General features: G+C 37.0%; 2 protein-coding genes across 4 annotated transcripts; both read right to left on the minus strand.

Annotated features, from left to right (window-relative positions):
• Window positions 1-4,188: 4,188 nt before the first annotated feature.
• On the minus strand, window positions 4,189-12,895 carry ruvbl2 (RuvB-like AAA ATPase 2). Its single transcript, XM_065250170.1, has 15 exons — window positions 12,812-12,895; window positions 12,081-12,135; window positions 11,900-11,955; window positions 11,526-11,667; window positions 11,208-11,337; window positions 9,684-9,750; window positions 9,226-9,332; window positions 8,764-8,857; window positions 8,208-8,331; window positions 7,959-8,053; window positions 7,720-7,838; window positions 6,215-6,334; window positions 4,821-4,950; window positions 4,622-4,736; window positions 4,189-4,468 (listed from the first exon to the last, which is right to left on the minus strand). The coding sequence occupies exons 1-15, from the start codon at window positions 12,821-12,823 to the stop codon at window positions 4,443-4,445; spliced, it is 1,392 nt and encodes a 463-aa protein (XP_065106242.1). The 5' UTR covers window positions 12,824-12,895; the 3' UTR covers window positions 4,189-4,442.
• Window positions 12,896-13,340: 445 nt separating this feature from the next.
• ftr83 (finTRIM family, member 83) lies at window positions 13,341-19,239 on the minus strand. 3 transcript variants are annotated; one of them, XM_065250174.2, is made up of 8 exons: window positions 18,494-19,110; window positions 17,579-17,674; window positions 16,734-16,967; window positions 16,429-16,588; window positions 16,229-16,285; window positions 15,709-15,783; window positions 14,842-14,924; window positions 14,205-14,342 (listed from the first exon to the last, which is right to left on the minus strand). In XM_065250174.2, the coding sequence occupies exons 1-7, from the start codon at window positions 19,088-19,090 to the stop codon at window positions 14,866-14,868; spliced, it is 1,278 nt and encodes a 425-aa protein (XP_065106246.1). In that variant the 5' UTR covers window positions 19,091-19,110; the 3' UTR covers window positions 14,205-14,342; window positions 14,842-14,865. The 3 variants fall into 3 exon arrangements, with proteins under 3 accessions (XP_065106244.1, XP_065106246.1, XP_065106245.1); XM_065250173.2 differs by having other exon boundaries at window positions 14,282-14,342; window positions 14,846-14,924; XM_065250172.2 differs by lacking the exon at window positions 14,842-14,924 and having other exon boundaries at window positions 13,341-14,342; window positions 18,494-19,239.
• Window positions 19,240-24,462: the final 5,223 nt, after the last annotated feature.

Raw genomic sequence — 24,462 nt, forward strand, 5'->3', positions numbered from 1 at the left:
AACTGCACCACACCCTCCTTAGGGAATTCTTTCCTCTAATTCACATTTGTGACCCAGTCTGTAAAACCCAGCTAAACTCATTCTTAGTGATTTACTGTTTTCTACATAAAATCATCCTACGTAACGCTAAGAACATTGTGTACAAATATAACACTGATATCTTTAATATTGACTAAGGTCATTTTCTTCTAATCTCATGATTAAATTATGAGACTTCAGTAAGGATTTTACAGGCAGATATTAAGTTCTTCAGCAAAATACCTAAGCATCTGCACATTCCACACAAAGCCTGGATAGTTTTGGGATTAATATGTGAATAAGAGACATTTCTTGTGATTTATAAGTGATAAAGTCAGGATGACCTACACTGACAAGTGCAATCTGTCAAGACCTGAATGCTCCGACTCTGAGCGAGATCGCTTGCTGGTACCACACATACACACACAAAAAACAGGTTGACCGTGATAAAGAACAGATTGCTTCATACCTCACTGTCCATCAACACAGACATGCAGTATTGTATAACAGAGGACCCAGCACAGAGACCTCGCCTCAATGGCAGCTCTGGGTTTGAATATGCATGACAGTTTTTCACAACTATGTCATTAAGCGAAGACACCATTCTTCATTTAAGTTGAATGAGAACAAGGCTGTGAATGATATTTGAGAGCCTTATAAAACCAGCAATAGGAACTTGATTCCACATGGGACGTTTGTGTGGCATAAATATTTAAAGCCCCGTTTATATATATAATTGTTGTGTACATTACAATTATATATTTAGTAGATGATTTTATCTAAAGCTACATACATTCATGCTTTGGTATTTTATCAGTTAAGGCATTTCCTGGGAACCTATGATCTTAGTGTTGCTGGCATCATGATCTACCTGAACAAGGAAACCTGAACAACATGATTTATTAAAAATGAGATCATGTGGAAACCAATTACCATTTATGCATTCACCAGATGCTTTTATCCAGAGGAACCTGCAGTGCATTACAAGCTATACATTTTATCAATATGCATGCATGTTCCCTGGGGATCGAACCTATGACCTTTGCATTGCCAACTGAGCTAAAGACTGTACCACACCTAAACAGCACTGTTTTTTTGTTTTTTAGCCATTTCTTATAGTTTATAAACTCTTTATCTTGTGGGATGTCTCTGATTATCCATTCTATAGCTCTTATTTTCATTTCAATCCCTCTCTCTCTCCCTCTCAGCTTCAAAGTTTTGGCTCTGTGGTGCTGAAGCAGAGGATGTTGGGATAGCTGCCCACTGATAAGCGGTATGGAGGCTGCCTGAGAGGGATTTGTGGGATAAAGATGACAGATTAATCCTCTCGGGTGAAAGGGAGAGATGTGGAGAGTTATGAAACATCAGAAATATCTAAGGTAAGAAAGGAGCAGAGAGTCCATGAAAGTCATTTGTATTCCAATAATGATCTCTTAAAGGGATTTTGTAGCACACCAGGTGAACTCCAGTACCAAATCCACAAAGATAATATAGGATTAGTCAACGTAGGACAGGATAAAGAGTTTTCCCCTGGCCAGTCTATGACCTAAAATAATCACACAAGCAAAATTCCTTCAGTCCATTTGTCTTAAACGCATTTGTCAGTCCCCGGTTGGTAGCGGATGTCATCATTTACAGGGATCGCACACAGGAGTGACTGGGCCTAGATTCAGTATAGCTTTCCAGTCCCTTTCCTTCTCTCACTGCCATTTATACTGACATGTTAATGGTCGGTTTTGAATTACGGTCTTATCTTTGAGACGCTGGAGAGGAACGTAGAGCGCGCACACAGCCCTCTCAGACTAACAGACCTTTTCAATTTATATACTTTTAGATTCAGTCTTAGATTCATGTTTCTTTTGAGACAGGCAGGCAGTGGCGTCTCCTCAATGTGTCTGCATAGATTATCTCTTATGTCTCCTTTCTCGCCATCATTTGTATGCAGTCTGGTGGTTTTCAGTGATGTTTTTTTTTACCCAGGGACACAGTCTGTAAATGAAAGGCTATGTGGCGCAGTGGAAACGTCACTTTGTAACCTCAGACGTGACCACTGTAGAGTCCTTTTGCTAACATCAACCTAAAGAAAAGGTCCACTGTCCATCTATTCAGAAACTAAATGAACTAGCTTGTCTTCAACTTGTTTGGAGAAACACACATCAAAAGTTCAGGGTTTCTAAATCCGCTCTGGTCTGCAAGTACACTTTACACAAAACTTGTGAGTATATTTGCAAACATCATTAAAAACTTTAAGTTGAAAGAATCTAAACATCCTTCTAATAAAAAATTTATAAAAAGATTTTTGGTTACACATTATAAAGGGAAAAATATAAACATCCACTGTGAAGTTATTACACATGGAGACTCAATAATGATTATATACTGCCACCTGGCCATAACCTATAGTACTACATTTGATAAGCAAGGTTTTCTAAAAGGGATGGTTCACCCAAAAATGAAAATTCTGTCATCATTTACTCACTCTCATGTTGTCATAAACCTGTATGCATTTCTTTGTTCTGATAAACAAAAAGGAAGATATTTTGAGAAAGGTTTGTAACAAAAACGTTTGTGGACCCCATTTACTTCCATAGTATTATTTTTCCTACTATGGAATACATGGGGTCTACGAATGGTTTGGTTACAAACATTTCTCAAAATATCTTCCTTTGCGTATATCAGAACAAAGAAATATATGCAGGTTTGTAACAACATGAAAGGGAGTAAATTATGACAAGATTTAGATTTTTTTGGTATCCCTTTTAGAAAACCTTGCTTATCAAATGTAATACTACAGGTTCACAATCAGCTTATTAAAGTGCAACTATTTAATTGCTTAATTTTTTTTGTGAGTATTTGGTATAATACCATGTGTTTGCGTGGTTTATGGTTGGAAAAACACATTATTTTCCACATACAGTACATTTTTGTAGCTGGGTCAGTGACAAAAACAGTTTAGCAAGATGAGAATTTTAAAAATCTTTAAAAAAAACTTGTTTTAAAAGCACGCATCAGGTTTATTTCAATGCACGTATTGTATTAATGTTATTTGCACCATTTTTATGAAAGTTAAGACTGATTGGATCTGAAAATGTCAAATGGTGTAACCACCATTGAATGAGAAATATTAAATATTTTATCCACCTTGATTGCATGTAAGTATAATCATCAAAAAAATCATTTTAAAATTTCATTTTATTAGTTATTTTTAAATATAAATTTTAATGTGTTTTTTTTTGTAATATTTGTCCTGAAATATGCTAAAAACAGCTCCGTTTTTAAATACATTTTTTAATAATTTGTCAAAGATTATGTAAAAAAAAAAACATTTTACACTAAACTAGATGATTATATTTTATTCCACATTTTTTATGAATATATTCATATTTTAATTTTTTTTTAAACACTAGTTACACCAATTAACACCGACCGGTTACACCACATTGACATTTTTGCAATTATCCCGCAAATATTCTTTCAAAATGAAATAAAACCATACATTTCAGAGAAGTAAAATAAGTAATCTGCTAATTTATTTTGAAATGTTACCCTTTTACATTTAACTGAACCATATGGACACAAAATAATTAACGTCATGTCATTCATTGACCCAGCTCCAGAAACGCACGGATTTGAAAAGTTCTGTGTCCCTGATTGGCCAGCTAATTTGTACATTGTGATTGGCCTGAATACCTCTGACGTCAGCTGGAAATGTGACGCTCCTCACCATGTTTAAAAGATTCGCTCTCAATGCAATACTAACAGGAGTTAACTTACAGGCTGAGATAAAGCGGAAGGAATTATGATAATGTCGGTCTTGTCTACATCACCAATTCCAGGAAGTAAACTGTTGCCTACAATCCATGTGTTTGTTGTTGTAGTTCAAGAAAAGAGATTTAGGTTGGAGACGATAACTCGCATCATCGTTTACTTTGGGGTTTGTACCTTTTGCATATCTTTAACATGTACTAATACACACTTACACACCAAAGGAAATGTAAAAACGTGAATCAGACAATAGGTGCTCTTTAAATAACTATGCTATATATGCAAAATAATTACCTAAATAACGTACCCGATTTCTGAAGTATCTGTTGATGCCAACACTGAGATCTTTAGGATCAGTGGTTTTAGGGGTATAGTGATGTTTTTTCACAAAATGTCATTCTAGAGTTTGTTCTGTTTGTTTTATTTCATCTTTTGGTTGCCATGCTTTACACCCAAAGACTTTTTTAAATTCAATGCACAACATATAAAATTAAGTAATACCAAGTAGCAAAATGAGGTGAAAGACAAAAGAGTGCGCAAGTACACTTAAGTGACTGAACAGTTATAAGATGGCTCCACAAGGAGGGTGCGGGAACAAAGTAAAAAAAATAAACTTCACAGGAGCGATGACTGAATATTCCTCTTCACACTTCATCCCATTATGCGGTGTCCATCTGAGTAGATTCTGACAGAGGAAAGAGAAAGTAAATTTGTCGCCATGAAGATTTCAAATAAGAACAAAGTTCTGTAATAAGGTCAATATTGATAAATGCACATTTTTGACACAATATGGCCATTTTATACTTAACATAACAATAAATAAAGAGAAGATTCTCACGTGTTTCATTGAAAAGGAAGGAGTCCTGATACTCTTTCATATACTGTGAAGATCGGGATTCATCCAGGAAGAGGGAGTAGACTCTTTTAATGTCTTCAACTTGGACTTCCGTGCCCTAAAATGTAAAATCATTGTCAGACTAAAGCTTAATGATCAATCTACAGATTTGTGATCTTTGGCATTGACGTGTTGGCATTACCCGGCGTTTGCGGCACACCAGGCCTGCAGTGCTGATGAGCTGGATGGCATAACGCAGTGAAGTTTCCTGTCCAATACGTGTTAAAACTGTATGTGCCTCCTCGCTGAGCTCAACATCCTCTTCTTCACAACTAAACACAATTGATGAAAAATTATGTAAAAAAAACGTAACTCCTACATATGATGAACACATCACAATTAAAAAACACTTTTTCCTGGACAGTGCTTATCATAGTCCCAGACTAAAATGCATGTGACATTGTTTTGTCTTGAGATGCACTCGTGTAGTGTTTTTTGGAATTCTTAAATGACCTAAAATAAATAAGGTCTAGTCCTGGATTAATCTTAACCCTGTCTGGGAAACCGCCCCTAAATGACAGTTCAGAGACTAGTAGAAAAAGTGCCAACACCAGTCTCACGCAAATTGGATGTACTGACATCACAAATATGCCAATTAGTATGTTGAGAATTGATTCTGAATCGAACAGGGACCCTAAGAATCGATTCTGAATTGAATCATGAGGGTCCAAACGATTCACACCTCTACTGAACTCAGAACTCAATGGGTGCAGCCATTGGCAAGTAGGTGACTTGTTTAGTTTAAGAGGCTGTTTACACTTGGCATTAACATGCGTTTTCGTCGATCGGATCACAAGTGGACAACGTTAATGCCAGGTGTAAACGGTGTTCAAAACGTTTTAAACGCGTCCACTTTCAACCACTTTCAACCACATCCAGAGGTAGTCGAAACCACTTTCGATCGGATCGCTTTGGAGTTGCGGAACGCAAATGTGGTTGAATGTGTTCAACAGCCACATGCGACCGCCTTCTCTCCACCCATTTATCTAATCTGAGGTATTAAACACAAGTTTTATGTCTTTTTTTTACTTCTGGCATGAACATATGGTCAACAGCGCTATTTTTAGCCTTTCATTGATAAAACTACTGCGGGTGTTCTCCGTAGTTTCGTTTTGAAAGCGTGAAAGTTGCACGATCCTATTTTCTCAATTGCGCTGAAAATTCAGAGAAAGCTCCAACATAAAAACGTACAAAACACTGTGCAGCATGTATACTTGCTATAACAAGCAGCGGACTCCGACATAATATTAGTTTGCGTCCATATAAACTCATAATTACTCCCGCTCGCGTTTGAATGACAGCAGAGAGAGACTCGCCCACAGTCTCACGGACCACCCCCTCACAGTATTCAGGACAGAAGCAGTCGAAAGTGGACAAAAGAGACTGATTTAAATACCAGGTGTAAATGTAATGTGTCTCTCTCGTCCACTTGTGATCCGATTGATGAAAACAGATCTTAATACCAAGTGTAAACAGCCCCTAAAAGTCTCCTACATCTACATGTCAATTGTCTACTACAATACAGCAAGTTCTCACCGAATTTTTAGTATCTGTCTGGTCTCTTTCTCAGTGTAGGGAGATGTAGCGATGATCAGCAGACGGTCAAGCATGTCTATGGGTATTCCATGAGGACTCTGGTAGTTGGTGCCTCTAATCCTGTAATAAAAAAATAAGAACAATGAGGATTCACCCACACAACATAATATATCAATGCACTTGTTGACATTAGGGCTGTCGCGCTAACCGCATTACCGCATGACCGCGCTACTGACAAGCCCAACCGCATGGAAAAAAAGCAACCGCAACAACCGCCTTCACATGAAATTCATGAAACTATATGCCGCCTTGTTTTTCACGTCATACAGTACACGTATAATAAAGGCCAAATAGATTTTCAAGAGTTAAGAGAGTAGGCCAGTTTTTTTTCTTAAATTTCAATTAAAAATGTAATACTTCATATTTCGTTAATTCATACAGTGAATGTGTGGAAAAAGTAAAACTGAGATGACAGAATAACTGTGGCGTCGTCTGCCTCTAGATGCAGTTTTAAAGAATTAAAAGTACTTTAATATAACTGATCAATCCAAACGCCAAAATATAACTGGTTGCTTACCAGCATTAAAACCTCATAAAAAAGACCTTTATGGGTTTTTTCTTTGTGCATCTGCAGCGTCCGCTCCGTGGATGCAGCCAATATAACGTCGGCGGTTGCTTTTGTGAATTGACTGCACACTTGACTTTCATCTAGACATTTAGATAAACAAGTTTTTCATCAACAGTATCTGCGTGAAACATTATAAACATTGATGATCATCTGCCGACCCGACTGTTTCATCACATCCTCTATACACGGAGAGTCTGCTTTATTAACGGCTTTTCCTTCGCTCCGCGTGAGCTAAACGTTTCCGCTTTTTATTTTTTTACTCGCATATATTTCTACATATTTTCGACAAAGGAAGACACAGGATATAATGTAAGTTATTATAGATAGCATTTAAGTTTGTTCTGAAATGATGACAAATCTGTGAGACTAAAAATTACCTCTCCAGCTTAATTTAGCCAAAATAATGATACATTCGTTTTCATACTTTAAATATAAACGTTAATTTATCTACTAATATATTATTAAAATCCCCTAAATTATTATGCATTGCCTTCTGTATTGCATTCGTTTTGTTTACAGGTGCACAAATACTGGCTAATTTTAATTTCTTTAAGACACTGCTGTGTTCTGTTTTGACCGATGCTCTGTTAATTTGCGCTTAACAAGCCTAAATGATGTTCTTCAATTTATTTTTGTTTTCTCAAAAATATATTTAGCTGTAGTATAGCTTGTGTTAATCTTTTTTTCATAAGGGGAAATACATGTAACCTACCCTTCTTCTACATTAGTTGACCTCATTCTGGATTTAAAAAATAATTTTATTTTAGTAAATGAAGGCGATAAAACCGCATACCGCGCTGGTGAGCCACGCAAAATCACCGCAAGGGAAATTCCTTCACCGCGACAGCCCTAGTTGACATTGTGTTTGTGTGCATACCGAGTGATTCCTCTGTTAGTGGCCATGATGAGCACAGGTGAGAGGTCACTCTCCAAAGCTCGATTGAGAAATGAAAAGCATTCGATGTCTAACATGTGGACCTCATCTATAAAGAGAACCTGTAACCACAAAAAGAAAGCTTAAAACTAGCTAAACAAAATCAAAATATAAACAGAATTATAAAATTGTTTTTCTAATAAATGTATTTTTTAAAGGTCACAGTTTTTTGACCTACATACCCCAGGAATGATCTCTGCTTTGCCTTCCTCTCTCCACTCGGATACTTTAGCATTGATCTGCTCTCGGACCTCCGACTTAATTTCTCCTGTATCACCTGCAGGACCAACAATGGTCAAATACCATTTTGGGCAAACACCGAAACGTCAGTAAAAACATTTCTGATTTCTTAAGACTAATGGGTGATTTGTTCCAATGCATGTTATTATCTGACTTTTTAGTTTTGTTAAACTGATAAGAGAATGACAAACCTGAAAATAAGGCCAGAAATCCCTGAGTGCGGCTATTGATGACGTCAATTTCATGAAGGGAGACGGTGTGAACCACCTCCTTTCGTTTCTGCAGTTCGCCCTCTGGACACTGCACAAACTGTGTCTGAAACAGCAAAGCAAGTGTAAAACAATCATCAGGATAACATTATTTGATTATAAGACGTTTAGGGCTGCCTAATGAGTAGTCACGACTAATTGTTGCAGAATAAAAGTTTTTGTTTACATAATTATTACACAGTACATCAACAAATATTATGTATATATAAATACAAAAACATGTATGTATAATTTTATAGAAAAAATATATTGATATAATTAATATTTATATTCATATATGATATATATATGTAAATATACAAATGTTTATACACATGCAAATATTTCTTAAATATATACATGTGTGTGCATTTATATATACATAATTATTATACACGCATTTAATATGTAAACAAAAACTGTTATTCTGCAACAATTAGTCGCAACTACTCGTTAGGCACCTCTATAGACATTGCATAGATAAAGAATAAATGTGTACCTGTGACCCCATGGCATCATAATCTCTTGCTCGGGTAAAAGACCGGCCCAGTTTGCTAATCTTCCCTGTTGCTTTATCAATGGTGATCACATCACTGTTGAATAAGACATTTATCATAAATAGCTTTAGCTGAACTAGGGGCATTTGTTTGCCTTTATTTTATTATATTTAGCATGTTTAAACAACATGACCCCTAAATTGTCCTACATAAGTGTCAATGACAAAATCTCCAAAATAAAAATTACTAAAGGGATGTAATGCATATTTATAAGTCAAGACCAATGTGCCAAATGTTTTGTTTATTGAACAACACTTTAATTAATTATATATTTTTGATATCTCCATTCAAAAAATGTTAGGTTGTACAACCAATCACTTTGTATAAGGAGCTGAATGCCAAGTAAGTCTGCTGTTTTTGAGTTCTGCTAGGAGATTCATATCTCAGCTTTATAATTTACCCACCCAGCTTGTACTCTCTCTTTACTGAGGCTCTCGATCATTTTGTTCCCCAGGTCATAGATGGTCTCCATCTCTGTTGTCTTCAGTGTGAGCTTGCCTACTTTTGCACCCTTAACACAGATACAAACAAGAGAGAAAATTATTTGGATCCAGCTAGGTTCATATAATCAATACGGTTTCATTTTTTACTCTGCAAGCAAAGACTGAGCACTATTCTGGGAGTAAATCCTACACGTGTCATTTATCAAAGCCTGCAATCTCAATTCTCTTTTTCATAGCAATAAAAACATCATTCCTAATGTAGGAAGGAAGATGTGTTTAGTAATGTTTTCAGGCCAAATTCATGCGTTACATCAAAGGACGGAAAGTTTGTTGTTGAGAGTTTAAAAAACATGAAAGGCATAAAGTTTTTTAAATAAGCATATTCTGTTCATGCTAGAGATAGGAAAGCAGATACTCACTGTTCCTGTGGCAGGTCTGTCAATCTGAATCTCCACCACCTCTCCTTCAATAATCTCGGTCTCCTCTCTGTCCAACAATAAAAGCTTTGGGTGAGGACAAGATGAAACTTCCTCATTTGCAAAATTGTACGATTTATGTTCTTATTATTTGCCTTCATCTACAGTTTTAATTTCTTATTTGCAATATTTTTGAAGCTTGACCGCCTTCATCACATATTCATTTCAAGTAAACAGAGCAAACAGGGAAGGTTAATTTTATGCAAAAAAGTCTTTGCATAAAATAAATGTATACACAAAATAAAAAAGCATGCAAATCCTAATTTAATTCTGTAGTCAGTAAACAATTTTATATCCGAATACTCTTTTTTGACAGATCCTACTATTAAAGGAATAGTTCAAGCTTCCCCTTTCCTCACTTGAACACATACAAATAATTTGGTAACACTTTACAATAAGGTTGTATTTGTTAACAAATGGTCAGTCCCTCCAGAAAAACGTAATTATGCAATCGCATGATTTAACGCATAATCAGCCAAAGTGCGCATATTTATGCGGAGACGCATATTTTCAAATACGCTGCACTTTCACAGCATAAATTGCTGATTTCCGTGTGCAAAATATGCAGGGCTTGCATGATTTCATAATCCCCGCATTTTTGTAGCAAAAATCACATATCTTAGCAGAAAGTTGAAAAATTTTGCATTTACCTCACACAAACGCAGCCATGTCCCCTGTTGCCATGGGAACGTTATGAAGTGACTTAATTATGTGACGTGAACATGAAAAGCTGAAAAATGTTTTTGCAAGTTCCCGCAGTTTTTGCAAATTCCCGCAATTTCATTGCATAAATATCCCACATATTTCATCCCATATTTTAAGAAAATGTGCCAAAAAATCAAGGATTTTTGCCCGCAACAATCACAAAAAAACTTTGCGTTTTTATGGAAGGACTGTCTAAAGCATTTATTTATCTTTATACATGTTAATTTCGGCATTTACTAATAAATTAAAAAATCTAAGCGTTGTAACTATTAACATTAATTGCTGCACCACAAACTAACATGAATTACTGTATTGAAAATAACTAACATTAAAATAATAAATACTTTTTGAAAACCTATTTTATTTATTTTTTGTTAATGTAAGTTAATGCATTTATTTACTAAAGTTTACTAATACAACCTTATTGTAATGTAACGTGACATAATTTTATATTAAAATGCCAGCATGTAATCTTCTTCTTTGAGACATACAGTACATTGATCAGTGAAGTAATCCAAATGAAATATGAGTTATTGCAATGACAGCATGTTTGATTGTATTACTAAGAAATGGTTATTTGTATTTTATTTTTTAATGTTGAAATGAAGAAAGTAAATTACACACATCTTGGATGGCATGAGAAAACTTTTAATTTTCATATTTTTTTAACTATTCTTTAAAGTAATAGTAACCACACTAGGTAAAATATGTCCTTTGTTTTATCCTCTAAATGCTGCTTCCTCATCTATAATCCTGACTTACTTAATCCTGACTCCGATGGCTTTGCGGAAGGCCTGGCTCAGAGCTTCTGTCTTGCTCATCTCCAAAGAGAAGATCTCACTCCCGGCAAGAGCAGTAAATGGTGTGTCAGGGCCGAGAGATTGCGCAATACCTATGCAACAAATACAGCTCAATGTCATCAATAGGTCCGGTGTTATTTCTGATAATCATCTCAAATATATGTATGGTTTAATACTTAAAGCACAAAAACACATCAAACACTGTAGATATGAGCAATTTAATAATCTTGCATGTAAATACTCTAAATTTGGTTATGCACATACAAATAAATTTGCTTACCCATGGCAATAGCCGTCTTGCCTGTACCAGGTTGCCCAGCAATTAGCACCGCACGACCAGCAATTTGACCATCTTTGATCATTTCCAAAACCAGCCCTGCTGCTCTACGTGGCGCCAACTGTCCCACCATCCCCTGGGACACCTAGTCAGAGAAAAAACGTTGTTAGTTAACGATATGTACAGTGTTTGTTTGGCTAAAGTGGTAAAGGATTGCATTAGCAACAAAAAGGTCAAAGGTTAAAATGCCAGAGAATGGATAAAATGTTGAATACACCAAGTCTCTTTGCATATATGCATTGGGCCAAATGACAAATCTACTGTACGCCAATGTCATGTAGTGACTAGACAACTCAATCGGACAGAGAAAATATTACCTGTCGTGGTTCCAAGGCATCGTCCAAACCAAGACCACGAATGTGAGAGTGTGCACCTGTGACAGAAGATTTATTTGATTTATGTGACTCTTATTCTGGTAGAAGCATACTACAAACTGGAACACACATTCAAAAATCATTTCAAAAATTATAAATAGCATAATTTAATTTTAGTTCTTACCAATCCTCTCTATCCGTGTTATGTCTCGCACCTCCGGAACTTTCGTGGCTGCCACCTGTCATGACAAACCAAAAAAATATCAATATAACGTAAAATTAGCACATTAAACACAAAGGTGTCGTTTAATGTTGTATTGATCACGTTTTTTCCGTATGATAGGTAAGCAGCCGTTAAGCGCGTGTACGTTGCTATAGTGACAAGAGTCACAACACTCAGGCTCTTGGCTAACAACACAGACTAAAGTTTTAGCAATTTTGCAGAAAAGTGTAAATCATATAATGCAGAAACGTGTTTCTATTCTAGCCCAATGAGAATTAAATGTTGTGAATGCATCAACGTTGACGTTTATCCCCAATAAAGATGGTGGTGTCATAGTAACACATCCAGCTAAACAACTATCGAATGATGCGATGACCGCAAGCAAGTTAGCTAGTTTGTTAAAGATAAATCGCAAGGAGAGTGTCCGTTTTCTTTTCATCTGTTTGGCAGCAATTTTCCTGAATGGAAAATCAGAAGTTTATAATTTAAACTATCGCTTGCTGTAAACTAAAGCACATGTCATGTGCTAAAAGCGGCAAGCACACACGCAGCCCTTTTGTTGTCCACAAACATCTCAAAAACTTAAATACTATACCCAGGGGTGGGAAATAGTCTTACTGTATTATAGATATCCAGAGAGAAACACAATTTTATAAATTCAGCTGAAATTAAAAACTACAAACTCATCTTACCTGCGCTGCCATATTTCCCTCCTGTAGAGAAGCGGTAACTTGTGTATCCGAATGGGTGCGCCGTCTAAACGCGTCCGGGTGAAACCCATGAACTTGCTTATAGGTTCTGGATCAGGGATTCGTCTATCTATCTGTCTGTCTAGTCTGCTCACTTCAATAAAAATTTTATTTGTTTGCTTTAATGATATTAGTAAATTAATACATGTTTAATGAATAAGTGAACACAATAGGTAAGAGTTTGGTTTGCGATTATATTCTTATACGACAAATATCATTTAAACCAACAGAGGTCACTCTTGCTATTTTCCTAGTTACTTGTCATTGAAACCACGAGATATTTTTTACTATACTTAGAGGGGCGGGTTCCCAGACAGGGTTTAAATGAATTCAGGGCTTGTCTAGGTCCAGGACTTAGTTATATTGGGACATTTAAGTTGTTTTACATACAAACCTTCCAAAAACAATATAGGTGTGCAACTGGAAACAAAACAATGCCACATATGTGTCAAGATATGTCAGTACAGGGTGTTTTTCAAATTAAGCCAGTTTAAACATGCATTTTTAGTCTGGGACTAGGATATGGCCTGTCCGGGAAACCGCCCCTAATACTTTAGACAACTCTGTGCCTCATAAACATAAGCACATTGTCTTATAGATTAATTTTCCTTGTTTCATATGAATGTTTAAACAACAAATTTCTCAAATCAACTCTCTTTTTTTATTTCCAGTAATGGATACATATTGTGGCAAAATCTTAAAAATATACAGTGAATTTGATTTTCTGAGATATCCTTCATAATCATTAAAAAAGCAAACACACACATAGATACAAAAAAATAACATAAATTCACATATGCATATATATTTATCAAGTCACTCGATGTGAAATATAATAAACAAAAATGACCATAATTAGCTGCACAAGGAATATACTTTCATTAAAAACTGATAATAACCATAAAACATCTGGAAATGCCCCTAAAACCCCTGTCCAGTTTATTTATCTACAACTGACAAAGAGATATAGCAGACTCATACCACACCCAGAATCCAGGATAGACCGGCTCACTAAAAGACGCTTTAAACTGATGAATAAGTGTCATGGACTCAGACACATTGTAAAAGGCAAGAGTGCCTCCTGCAAAGTCTAGAAACACCCCGATACGGGACGAGTAGGGTGCCTTAACGTCAATCTGATCTTTGTTGTGTCGGGCAGTATAGCTGGAGTCAGAGCAGAAGAGACTCCAGGACTTGCGGTTGTACCCGATACGAGCAGAGTCTCCATAACCTGTCCTCTTGATGCCTTTATAGGTGACACCGATGGAAGCTCCCTCTCCGCTCCACTCCACCTCCCAGTAGTAGACACCTCCCGAGAGAGCCTCTTGGCACAGGACTTGGGGCAAGCAGTCAAATCTCTGGGTGCTGTCATTGTACGACTGAGGGTCTCTCTTAAGGGCTGCTTTTTTATTGCCACGGGAAATATAGAGTTGTCTGTATGCTGTGTTTGGGTCCAGAGTTAGTTGGCAGGCATCTTTAAAATAAACCAGAAAGAGATGATCAGGCATTAGCAAAACAAACCTTTATCTGGGTGTGTAGACAGAGGGGAGTTTTGTTGATTTAGTCGCTTAAGAAGAAAACTAAAGACACCCTGCTCACAATTAACCTTTTGTACCCACATGAACAGTACAACCTCTCGGGTATCTTGATCCATGTACATGTAAGCTTCATCATGGTGCTTTAAAATCAGAATATTGTTTCAATTCTGTTTATTTCGCTTAATAAAGCACAATAAGAGATTACGAATGTGCATGGGTCAAGTTTAGACCAAACCACCTTTACACAAAGACCACAGAAACATTATTGAGAAGCTATCTTAGGCTAGGATTCCTGATCTGGGAACAGTTCTGCTAATAACCTTTGCAAAATACAAGTACATTGTAGCAAACCTGATCCTAGATCAGCAGTCCTGATGTTAGAGTTTTAATAAACATATGCAGGGCATGCAGGGTTTCCTATAGATAAAAAATCACCTGCCTAGTAGTTGAATCTGGCTGTCAGAGTTGGTTGGATATTTGTTGGTGGGGTCTGCCAGAAGTTCGTGGACGCCTCTGATCTAGAGGGCCGAGAGGTTGATACACATTTAGGACTGTCTACACACCCTACATCTATCTATATTCTATACCTACTTCTGGATCATTCAGGTTTATTTCAAAAACATTTTGAGTGCCACATATGAGTGCTGTAAGAAGAGATGATGAAATATCCAAAGGTTTGAACAAAGACAGTTCATCATGAATCACCCACATACCCACTTGCTGAACAAACTAAACCTGTTTTATTATATGCTTGGACACAAACTCAGTATCTAAGGAATGATGTTGGACTACTCCCACTACATCACAACGAATGCCTGCATGTCTTAAAGGGATAGTTCACCCCAAAATGAAAATGTTGTCATCATTTACTCACCTTCATTTGATTTTAAACCTGTATGAGTTTTTTTATTTTGTCGAACATTAAAGAAGATATTTTGACAAATGATGGTAACCACACAGTTGATGACAGCCATTGACTTCCATAGTATGCGTTTATCCTACTATGACAGTCAATGGGTATCATCCACTCTGTAGTTACCATCACTTATCAAAATATCTTCAGAAGAAAAAAACTCATACAGGTTTAGGGTGAGTAAATGATGAGAAAATTAAAGCCATACCTTTAAGAATAATGCAAAGTCATTTACATATTAAAATGTTTTTTATTCATCATCACCAGAGATTTAAACTCAATTGACCTTTAAACCTCCATCTTGTAAATGTTATCTATACAACAATGGTCTCTGATCTAGGGTATAAACGCATAAAAGGACATTTTTGTATAAACACAGATAAACTTACACTGGAGAAACTCATCCCTTGTCCGAGGCTCCCTTGTTTGACTGGGACTCTTGTACATCGTGTCAACAGCATCAGCTAGAGATAAAATAAAGAGAGATGGTTTTAAGCATGCTTTCCTTGTATTTAAGTATGTAAATTAGGATTTAAGCTTTAATCGCATCATTAACCTCCACAGACAACCAGACTTTACACAACCGTCAATTATCTGTTTGCAAACAAACAGATTATGTCAGTGAGAAAAGAGAAGGGACCTCTAGGTACTTTCTGGACATGGTGAGGATACAATTACACAAACTGAAGGTCACATAAAAAACAGCCTTTTGGTGTTTGCGTGTGTGCATTTCATAGAGAAGATCAGCTAATACATCTGCCTTGTGTGATGTACAAATGTTGGTATTAAGGTCTTTGCTTAGCAACTGGCCAAAAAGACTTCTGGACCCTGACACTGGCTTTTGATAAATTCCATTTACAATTTCCAGCCGACTCAAACAGCAGGGAAGCTGAATTTTTATCAACTTACCCTTCATAGTCTTTTTCTTCTTGCGGTCCTCAAGCTGACAGAATGGCATTTTGTTCACTAAAACAAAATTAAGTGTTAGTATATACATTAGTGTATTGTCAATATCAAGAAGGGCCATAAATGACAAAAAAAACACAATAAATGAAATATATTTCATTTATTTTCACATGAAATAAGTTCATATTGCAAAACAACCATACCTGTCTTTGCCACCTTGACCAGCTCTTCATTGCTGAACTCATTTAGATGTTGTTTCATCTCTGAAACTGTCTTGGTGACAGGACCGAAGGAAAAGTAGGGGTTCACAGAAACAGTAGGAAGCTCTTCAGCATCAGTCTGGGCGAGCAGCATGTGGTAACTCTGCAAACAGAAAAACAATCTAAATCAAAAAATGAGGTCTAAATTAAAATATTTTTATACTCAAACAATGCCTCCTTATATTGAGAGACGGTAAAATCTCGGTGACTAAATGTGTTATTTCTTTAACAGACTCTGATTCAGGCACCTGGATGAAGTGGATGTGGTCCTCGGTACGAGAGAGCTGTGTCAGCTCGTTGTCTCTCCTTGTCAGGTCAGTAATTTCTTGCCCCAGACGCTCCATGTGACCCTCTGCGGTGTTAAGTGCTGCCTTCTTATTGCTCGAGATAAGTTTGGTCATTTCCTGTTGCATTCTTTCAATGGAACGAAGCATGTCACCAAATAGCTTTTCACTTTCCTGTAAGGCCCTTTGTGCTGAGCTCTGTGGAAACAAATGGATTTATTACCCGGTTCTTGTACATGAATATATTTGATTCTATACACATCTATATACAAAAAGTTCCTAAGCAATAACTTAATTCTGGCTGATGATGGGTCACTTTTGCGCATAAAAAAATATTAGGGATGCACCGATATATCGGCCTAGAATCAGTATCAGCAGATTTTTTTTCCCATTATCAGACATCGGGCGATTGTTTAAAAACAGCCTGGCCATCAAAAGGGTTGGAAAACACACCAGAACTCGACTGTGTGATTATTTTGTATTGGGTAACAATGACAACCCAGACAACACTGGTGCTGCTGACTTTGGCACTGATCCGATGCAGATCCAGCACGTCTGCTGCCTGGGAATAGAGCTGCAGTTTGTACAGTCTGCACTATTAGGATTTCAGAACAAAATAATTTAAACCAAGAAGTAAAAAGCAAAATGATGGATAACTATTGGTATCGGTAGATGATTGGTGCCTCGCTAAAAATTATGTTTGTCTGAGAATTTTAATAAATCTTATCCATTTGAGGATGAATTCTGGCAAGCTTCTTTTCTTTACAACCTATGACCCCTTCCCACATCTCTGTTCACTCCGGACAAACCTTAAGTGAATCCACGGCCTGCTTCAACTCCTCCATTTGTTTCACTCGGTCGTGGATCTTCTCCTGAATTTCAGCCTGGGTGGCGCCCAACCGTTGCTATGGACAAATATAAACAAGAAATTCATGACAATGAGGTGCAGCGACAAAGGAATGTTGTATTAACAGCATCCTTCCACATTGCAGCAACTTCCATGTCCGGTTTTGATATTACTGTATGTTTAACTCTTTGTGTTCCTGATATAAAATATTACATTTGTTCATTCTTATATTAACAATATAATTCAGATCTAATCTGATAAGTTTGTTTGCCGAAACTTTGCTTTATTCTTTTACAACAAAACCTTTGCCTGTAGAACAATTTGTGGTTTACTTTGCTGTTAATAATGAAACCCCTCCTCACTAGAACAACAGCCCAGATCGGTTTATTTCCTTATGGGGTGGAGATCACTCAATGGTTGTGTTTGTTTAAGGAAGGTTGGCTACTTTTAAGACCCCATTAAATCAAAATCGGAGGTTTATGAGTTTTAGTCCATTTCCATTAGATTTTAGGGCATCTTAACACTGGTGCACTCCTAAACAATGATCACATTCACTTTAAGTAGATATACACATAAAAAATACAGGAATTTGACATAAAATTTTTTTTTCTTCTTGCATGAAGTAGCCAGGAGCAATTCAGGTTCATAGCTGTGATGTAAAAACCATTGACTACTGCCTATTTTAAGAGCCCTCCTGTATTTCCTGCACCCTTTTCCTGTTTGAATTTGAAAATATTTTAATAGAGCTTCTGCTGGTGATGCACTGATTTTCAGGTATTATTCTGTTGTCATAATAGAAGAACCAGCATAATATTTCCAGTTAAAATACAATATCCTCCTGTTGATAGAAACGCACTTCATTCATGCACACACCTACCTGCATTTCTGATCTTTCCTGTTCGGCTGATACCATGTCATGTCCCTTGTGCTCCTTCACCGTACACAGCACACAGATACACATCTGATCTGTCTTGCAGTAAAGCTCCAGACCTTTCTGGTGCTGTGGGCAGATCTGACGATCCAGGTGTCCGATCTCATCCACAAGCTTGTGACGCTTGAAGGTGGCTGATTCAAAATGAGGCTTCAAGTGCTTTTCGCAGTAGGAAGCCAGACACATCAGGCAAGACTTGACTGCTTTGAGCTTCTTACCGATACAGATATCACATCCCACATCTTGGGGTCCTGCGTAGTTGTAGTCAGGAGCCGGAGGTGCCGGTGGGAAGTCATTTTCTTGTTGGAGGCTTCTTGAGTTTCTGAGGGTTGAAGTGGATTGGCGAGAGGACTGAAGCCGGCGTGGATTTGGCCTCTTGTTGTAGGTCACCCTACACTGGGGACACAGGTATTGTCCGGTGTGGTCTGCGTGATCCCAGTAGGTCTTGATACAGACGGCGCAGAATATGTGACCGCATGGGATGGAAACAGGGTCTCTAAGATCCTCCTTGCAGAGAAAACAAAAGTCCTGATCGGACGCCATGCTTCAATCCCCAAAGAAATCTGAATGAGATCTCCGACGAGCAGATGCGTGCGTGTGTGAGACAAGAAAAGTTAGTTTAAAATGCCAGCACAGCATGTTATATAGAGTAAACAGGGAGGGAGGATAAACTGGTTATGCAGAAACCTGTAAATGAATGGGGGAGTGGCTGAGGCACAGGTGTAGAGAGAGACTGAGAGAAAGAGGCAACATGTATCGTCAGGTGTCAATGAAAAGACAACAGAGATGTAGAAAAGAATGAATGAAATGTATGATCTCATACAATAGTTTTGAAAGTTGCAGGCAAAGGACTTTTGCATCATCTTAAAATGAGCTAAAAGAAACCAAAGCTCTCGCATGGCAATTCATGTGTATTTTACCAGGTGGCTAATTCATATTAATTTTTAAGACCACATTCTTACATTTCCGTATGATTTGCTTTGACCCCTGTGGTGTTGGGGTTAGGGTGGGGTTTCGTTAGTTATGGGGACCAGACCGCCTATGCCGAGTCCAAGTCAAGACCGAGTCTTTGAAGGGTCGAGACCGAGTCCGTTGGTTTTCAAATACAGTCGAGTCCAAGTCAAGACCGAGTCTTTGAGGAAGCAAGTCTGAGTTGAGACCAAATCTTTTAGGAGTCGAGACCAAGACCATCAAAACATGTCAGTTTTCATATTCATGATTTAATATAACCCCAGTTAATATTCAACAGTTAGGCCTACAAACTAAGCTAGATTGGAAATTGTTTAGGAGCAGTCTTAACGTCTTATGGACTATGCTTTTACTATCATTTTAAAAAATCCCTAACACATGCATCATCTTTCTAGCGATAAATAAAAGGCTCTGATGGCAGTATCTTTGCATTGCACCATGGGATGTCATTTTCAAATATTGCATTTTATTATTATTGTTGTTGTTTTTTATATATGAACATTAAAAAAATGTGTTGGTCTTGAGAACTTGGTCTGAAATTACGAGTCCTTCTCCTCCCACTGTGGTCCGAGCCGAGACTGGACTCGAGTATTACATCACTAGGTTTCGTTATTGATTTTTTTATGCTAATCGTACATTTTTGCACATTTTTCGTTGTACTAATTCATATGAATTAGCCTCGTGAGATGCTGCTGAACAAATCATGAATTTTTTATTCTTTGAACTCTTATTCTAAGTTCAGAGTCGTTTGCATTTTCTTCATTTTTTATAATACGCGCCATTGTGTTGCTACTTCATCTTACGTGGCAAATTATGATCATATGTAGGACTGTTTATCCGAACAGCAGGTCCAATGAGGTGAGAGAGCTCAACTTAGGGCATAGTGCCCTTCTGAAGAGGAGTTGCAGTGATGGATGAACACTTGGAGAACAAACATGCAGTGATCTTTGGCACTGGCTGGAAAATAAATTATTTCAAGGAGGAAGAGTATACTTTGTCAATTTCCTTTACTTGGCCGGCAGACTTGAGGAAGAGACAACAGCACTTAACACATTTTACTTATGCCTAAAAAAACCTTTTTACAATATGCAATTTCAATTATACAATACTTATGGAAACTTAAACAAAGTGTGTACACTTTCATAAGATCAGTTATCAGTGATAAATGTTTTGCGTAATTAACAGAAGTATTTCTATATCAAACGAACAAACAATCAAACATTTGATTTTTACTGTTTTGGAATCCATTCAGCCGATCTACGGGTCTTGCGCTACCTCTCTTTGGAATAGCTTAGAATAATCCATTAAATCTGATTCGACCATTAGCATCGCGCTAAAAATTAACAAAGAGTTTAGATATTTTTCCTATTTAAAACTTGACTCTTCTGTATTTAGATCATGTACTAAGACCGACGGAAAATTTAAAGTTGCGATTTTCTAGGCCGATATGGCTGGAAACTATACTCTCATTCTGGCGTAATAATCAAGAACTTTGCTGCCGTAACATAGCTGCAGCAGGCGTAGTGATAATACACACTGCCCAAAATTAGTCCCCTGGTTACTTTCAATAGCAGGGGACTATTTTCAGGCACTGCATAATATCACAATGACGATGTAACTACAGAATAGCCAAATTTTAAATAGTAAAAATATAGAAACTCTTTGGTTATTTTTTTAGGCCGATGCTAATGGTCTAATCAGATTCAATTGATTATGCTAAGCTGTGCTAAAAGTGGTAGCGCCAGACCCGGAGATCAGCTGAATGGATTTCAAAACTGTAAAAATCAAATGTTTAACTTTAGGGGAGCTGGAAAATGAGCATATTTTCAAAAAAAGTGGAGTTTTACCTTTAACAGTTCTTGAACTACCAAGCAATCCATTACATTCATGCATTTAGGCAGAGGTTTATATCCAAAGTGACTTACAGTGCATTCAAGCTAGATTTATCAGTATGTGTTTCCTGGGATCAAACCATGAGTTTTGCCAACTTTATCTTATGACAATTTGTATGTTTTTACAAGGTGGCTAATTCATATTAATTTGTACGACCACATTCGTAAATTTTTTTATGATTTGCTTTTTCCCCAGTGATGTTGGGGTTAGGGGGGTTCAATCGTTGTGTTTTTATGATAATCGTTTTTATGATACATTTAATTTTACATGCAGATCTCTGGTATAAGATTGAAGAATGCAGAATAAGACTTTTCCTGAAACAGCAGCTGTTGTTTCTCCAAGTAATGCCAGTCCCATTTTCCACTAACAAGGCGTTTATTCCTGTAGCTCAAAGAAGATGGAAATAAATGTTTGTTTAAGATTAGCCTCTCTCATCTCTCCAGAGCATACATCCTCTGTACAACACAGTTCACAAAGCTCCAGGAATCACTGTTGCAAAACAGGAAGTGGAAGTGGGCTTGCAGTAGCTCGCATGGAGTGAAAAGCTAATTAGAACTTTTCTACTGGGAATTAAAAGTCCACCCAGATTTCTCACTATAACATTCCTGTTTTTTATGACAATTTCTTTAAAACATTTTTTATGGCCAAATTAAATCTAAACACAAATAAGAATTCATCAGAGATGAACGTCCATCTTAAAGGGAATCACCACCGTTTTTTAATATTTTACTATGTTCTTACCTCAACTTAGACAAATTAATACATCCCTATCTTTTTTCAATGCATGCACTTCATCTTTGTACAGCGCGTCGTGAATGTGTTAGCATTTAGCCTAGCCCCATTCATTCCTTAGGATCCAAACAAGGATGAATTTAGAAGCCACCAAACACTTCCACGTTTTCCCTATTTAAAGACTGTTACATGAGTAGTTACACAAGTATGGTGGCACAAAATAAAACTTTTGTTTGGAGCCATAGATAATGCCAACACATTCAAGAAGCGCTGTACAAAGATTAAAAGTACGTGCATTGAAAAAAATAGGTATGTATTAATTCATCTAATTTGAGATAAGAACATAACAAAATATTGAAAAAATGTGGTGTTTTCCTTTAAACTTGTCCAGATTTGAGTCAAGATTCCTCTGACATAAGATGGCTGCCAACCTGAGAGTTTCAGCACTGAGAGCAAAAATGTTGGCAGGAATGCACTCAGGCCTGATAAGTGAGATAACAGCAAGTCATGAGAGGCCAGCAAAGGTGAAAGTTTCCACTGTTCGAGAGAATATCCAGACTTGTGGTCTGTCAGGCCCAGAGAGTAACATCTAATTCCCTGGTTATTGTGTCTGACTTCAGATCAGTGGATTTAGTGTTCTGCATGTTAAAGAGCTAGACCCCCCCCCCCCAAAAATGAAATGTTTATTTTGTCATTTACTCACCCTTGTGTCGTTCCAAACCATTAGGACTTCTGTGAAATGCAGGAGAATGTTTATGCTATTTTTATTTTCTAAACATCAAACGTGAATGAGGACTATGAGTCACTAACATTCTGTTTACAGTAATTCATTTTGTGTTCCAAAGAAAGATGTACAGTAATGAGACAACATGAGGATTAGGATAAGAAGTGATGAGGTAATATTTATATTTGGGTGAACTATTCCTTTCATTCACAGCTGACAGAGTTCATTTGCAGGCCCAAAATAAAACCTATAGGTATAATTACCTAGAAGTATATAGGAAAATATACATGCTGTATAGGGAGCTATACACTAAATGCCATCTCAGTCAAAAATTAGATGATATTAACAAAATACTCTCTGCACGTATTATACATTCATCAAATATTTTCGCCTAAAATCCTGCCTCGGACCATTCATAAATACTGTTTTGTTGGCGGAATTTTTTAAATACTGATAAAAAAATGCTAGTTTACATAAAAACATTTCAGACGACCTTAAAGGGTTTTAAGTGCACATAGTGTACACAAAAAAGCCCACCTAACCTCCTCATTTGTGGATGGTGTATTGGTTAGCACTGCTGTCAGTGGACACTGTAGTGGTGATTGGTGTAGTCGTGTATACTGTCTTTCCTGATTGCTCTTTAACTGAAACTTCTTCTCATTCCACAGTTACATGTCGGTGAAGAAAGTGTGGAGATGTGTATGCTGTGTATGCTGCATGAAAAGAGTGATTGACATTTCCTCTAACAGTTTATAAGAGAAAGACATCCATGACTAGGCTATTCAAACTATAAAAAGTATTTTATTAACATTGTGATATATAATCTGATATGATTTTTTTTAAGTTAATGCATTTAATGTTTTGATTATAAATAATCACTTGTGCACACATTCCTGCAAAACAGCAAAGGTTTTGCTTGACCCAAGTCACACAAAGCCAGATTAGACTACATGATTTTTGGTTTATAATTTCTGACACCCAGAAGAAAACATTTATTGCCCAGAGGTTCAAAGCTGAAGAGATTTAACGTAGTTCCTTTGTCTAAAATGTTTCAATAAGATTTCTTGGGAGAAATATAAAGTGATAACTTGTGTCTTGAAGAAACAATTGCTACATTCAATTTTCTCCTGTGGGCACATAATAATTTTTTTCATGTACTTGCAGTAAAAAACCCTGAAGTGATGCATGAATTCTTCTGGGCTTTGAGTCTATTTAATTTAGAAATTTTATTTGACTTTCCTCCAGATGACCAAGAAAACACATGCACACCCACAACAGTGCACTCTGCATTTCAGCCAAAACTCACAATGGTGACCATTGTTCAAGGGAAACACTTCTAAATACCTTGTTTCTACACACTGACCAATCAAACAGCCGGAGGACAGCCCTCGATTTTAACTTTTTCTACGCACCACACTTTGTCAACCTCCAGTAAGCAGCACAACCTCGCTCCTCTTAATCGAGTAGTTTAATAAAACCTGTCCTTTGACCCTTCATATACACAAGGAAACACGAGACCTCTGGCATTCCCAGTCGAGTATGCAACTCCTTCAATAGGAAACGGTCCCTGTTGAACTTTTGTGAACTCCGAATGAAC

The sequence above is a fragment of the Paramisgurnus dabryanus genome, chromosome 5 (assembly GCF_030506205.2).
Source record: "Paramisgurnus dabryanus chromosome 5, PD_genome_1.1, whole genome shotgun sequence".
Taxonomy (NCBI): Eukaryota; Metazoa; Chordata; class Actinopteri; order Cypriniformes; family Cobitidae; genus Paramisgurnus; species Paramisgurnus dabryanus.

What these genes read in the sequence shown, in the direction of transcription:
- ruvbl2 (XM_065250170.1), bottom strand. An exon ending in AACACGGATAGAGAGGATTG is followed by an intron (nt 11,956 to 12,080) that starts GTAAGAACTAAA and finishes CTTCTGTCACAG; the next exon opens with GTGCACACTCTCACATTCGT. An exon ending in GCCATCGGAGTCAGGATTAA is followed by an intron (nt 9,751 to 11,207) that starts GTAAGTCAGGAT and finishes ATTGTTGGACAG; the next exon opens with AGAGGAGACCGAGATTATTG.
- ftr83 (XM_065250172.2), bottom strand. Translation starts at nt 19,090, where the DNA reads ATGGCGTCCGATCAGGACTTTTGTTTTCTCTGCAAGGAGGATCTTAGA. An exon ending in AGGAAAGATCAGAAATGCAG is followed by an intron (nt 17,675 to 18,493) that starts GTAGGTGTGTGC and finishes ATTTGTCCATAG; the next exon opens with CAACGGTTGGGCGCCACCCA. An exon ending in GAAGAAAAAGACTATGAAGG is followed by an intron (nt 15,784 to 16,228) that starts GTAAGTTGATAA and finishes TTTTATCTCTAG; the next exon opens with CTGATGCTGTTGACACGATG.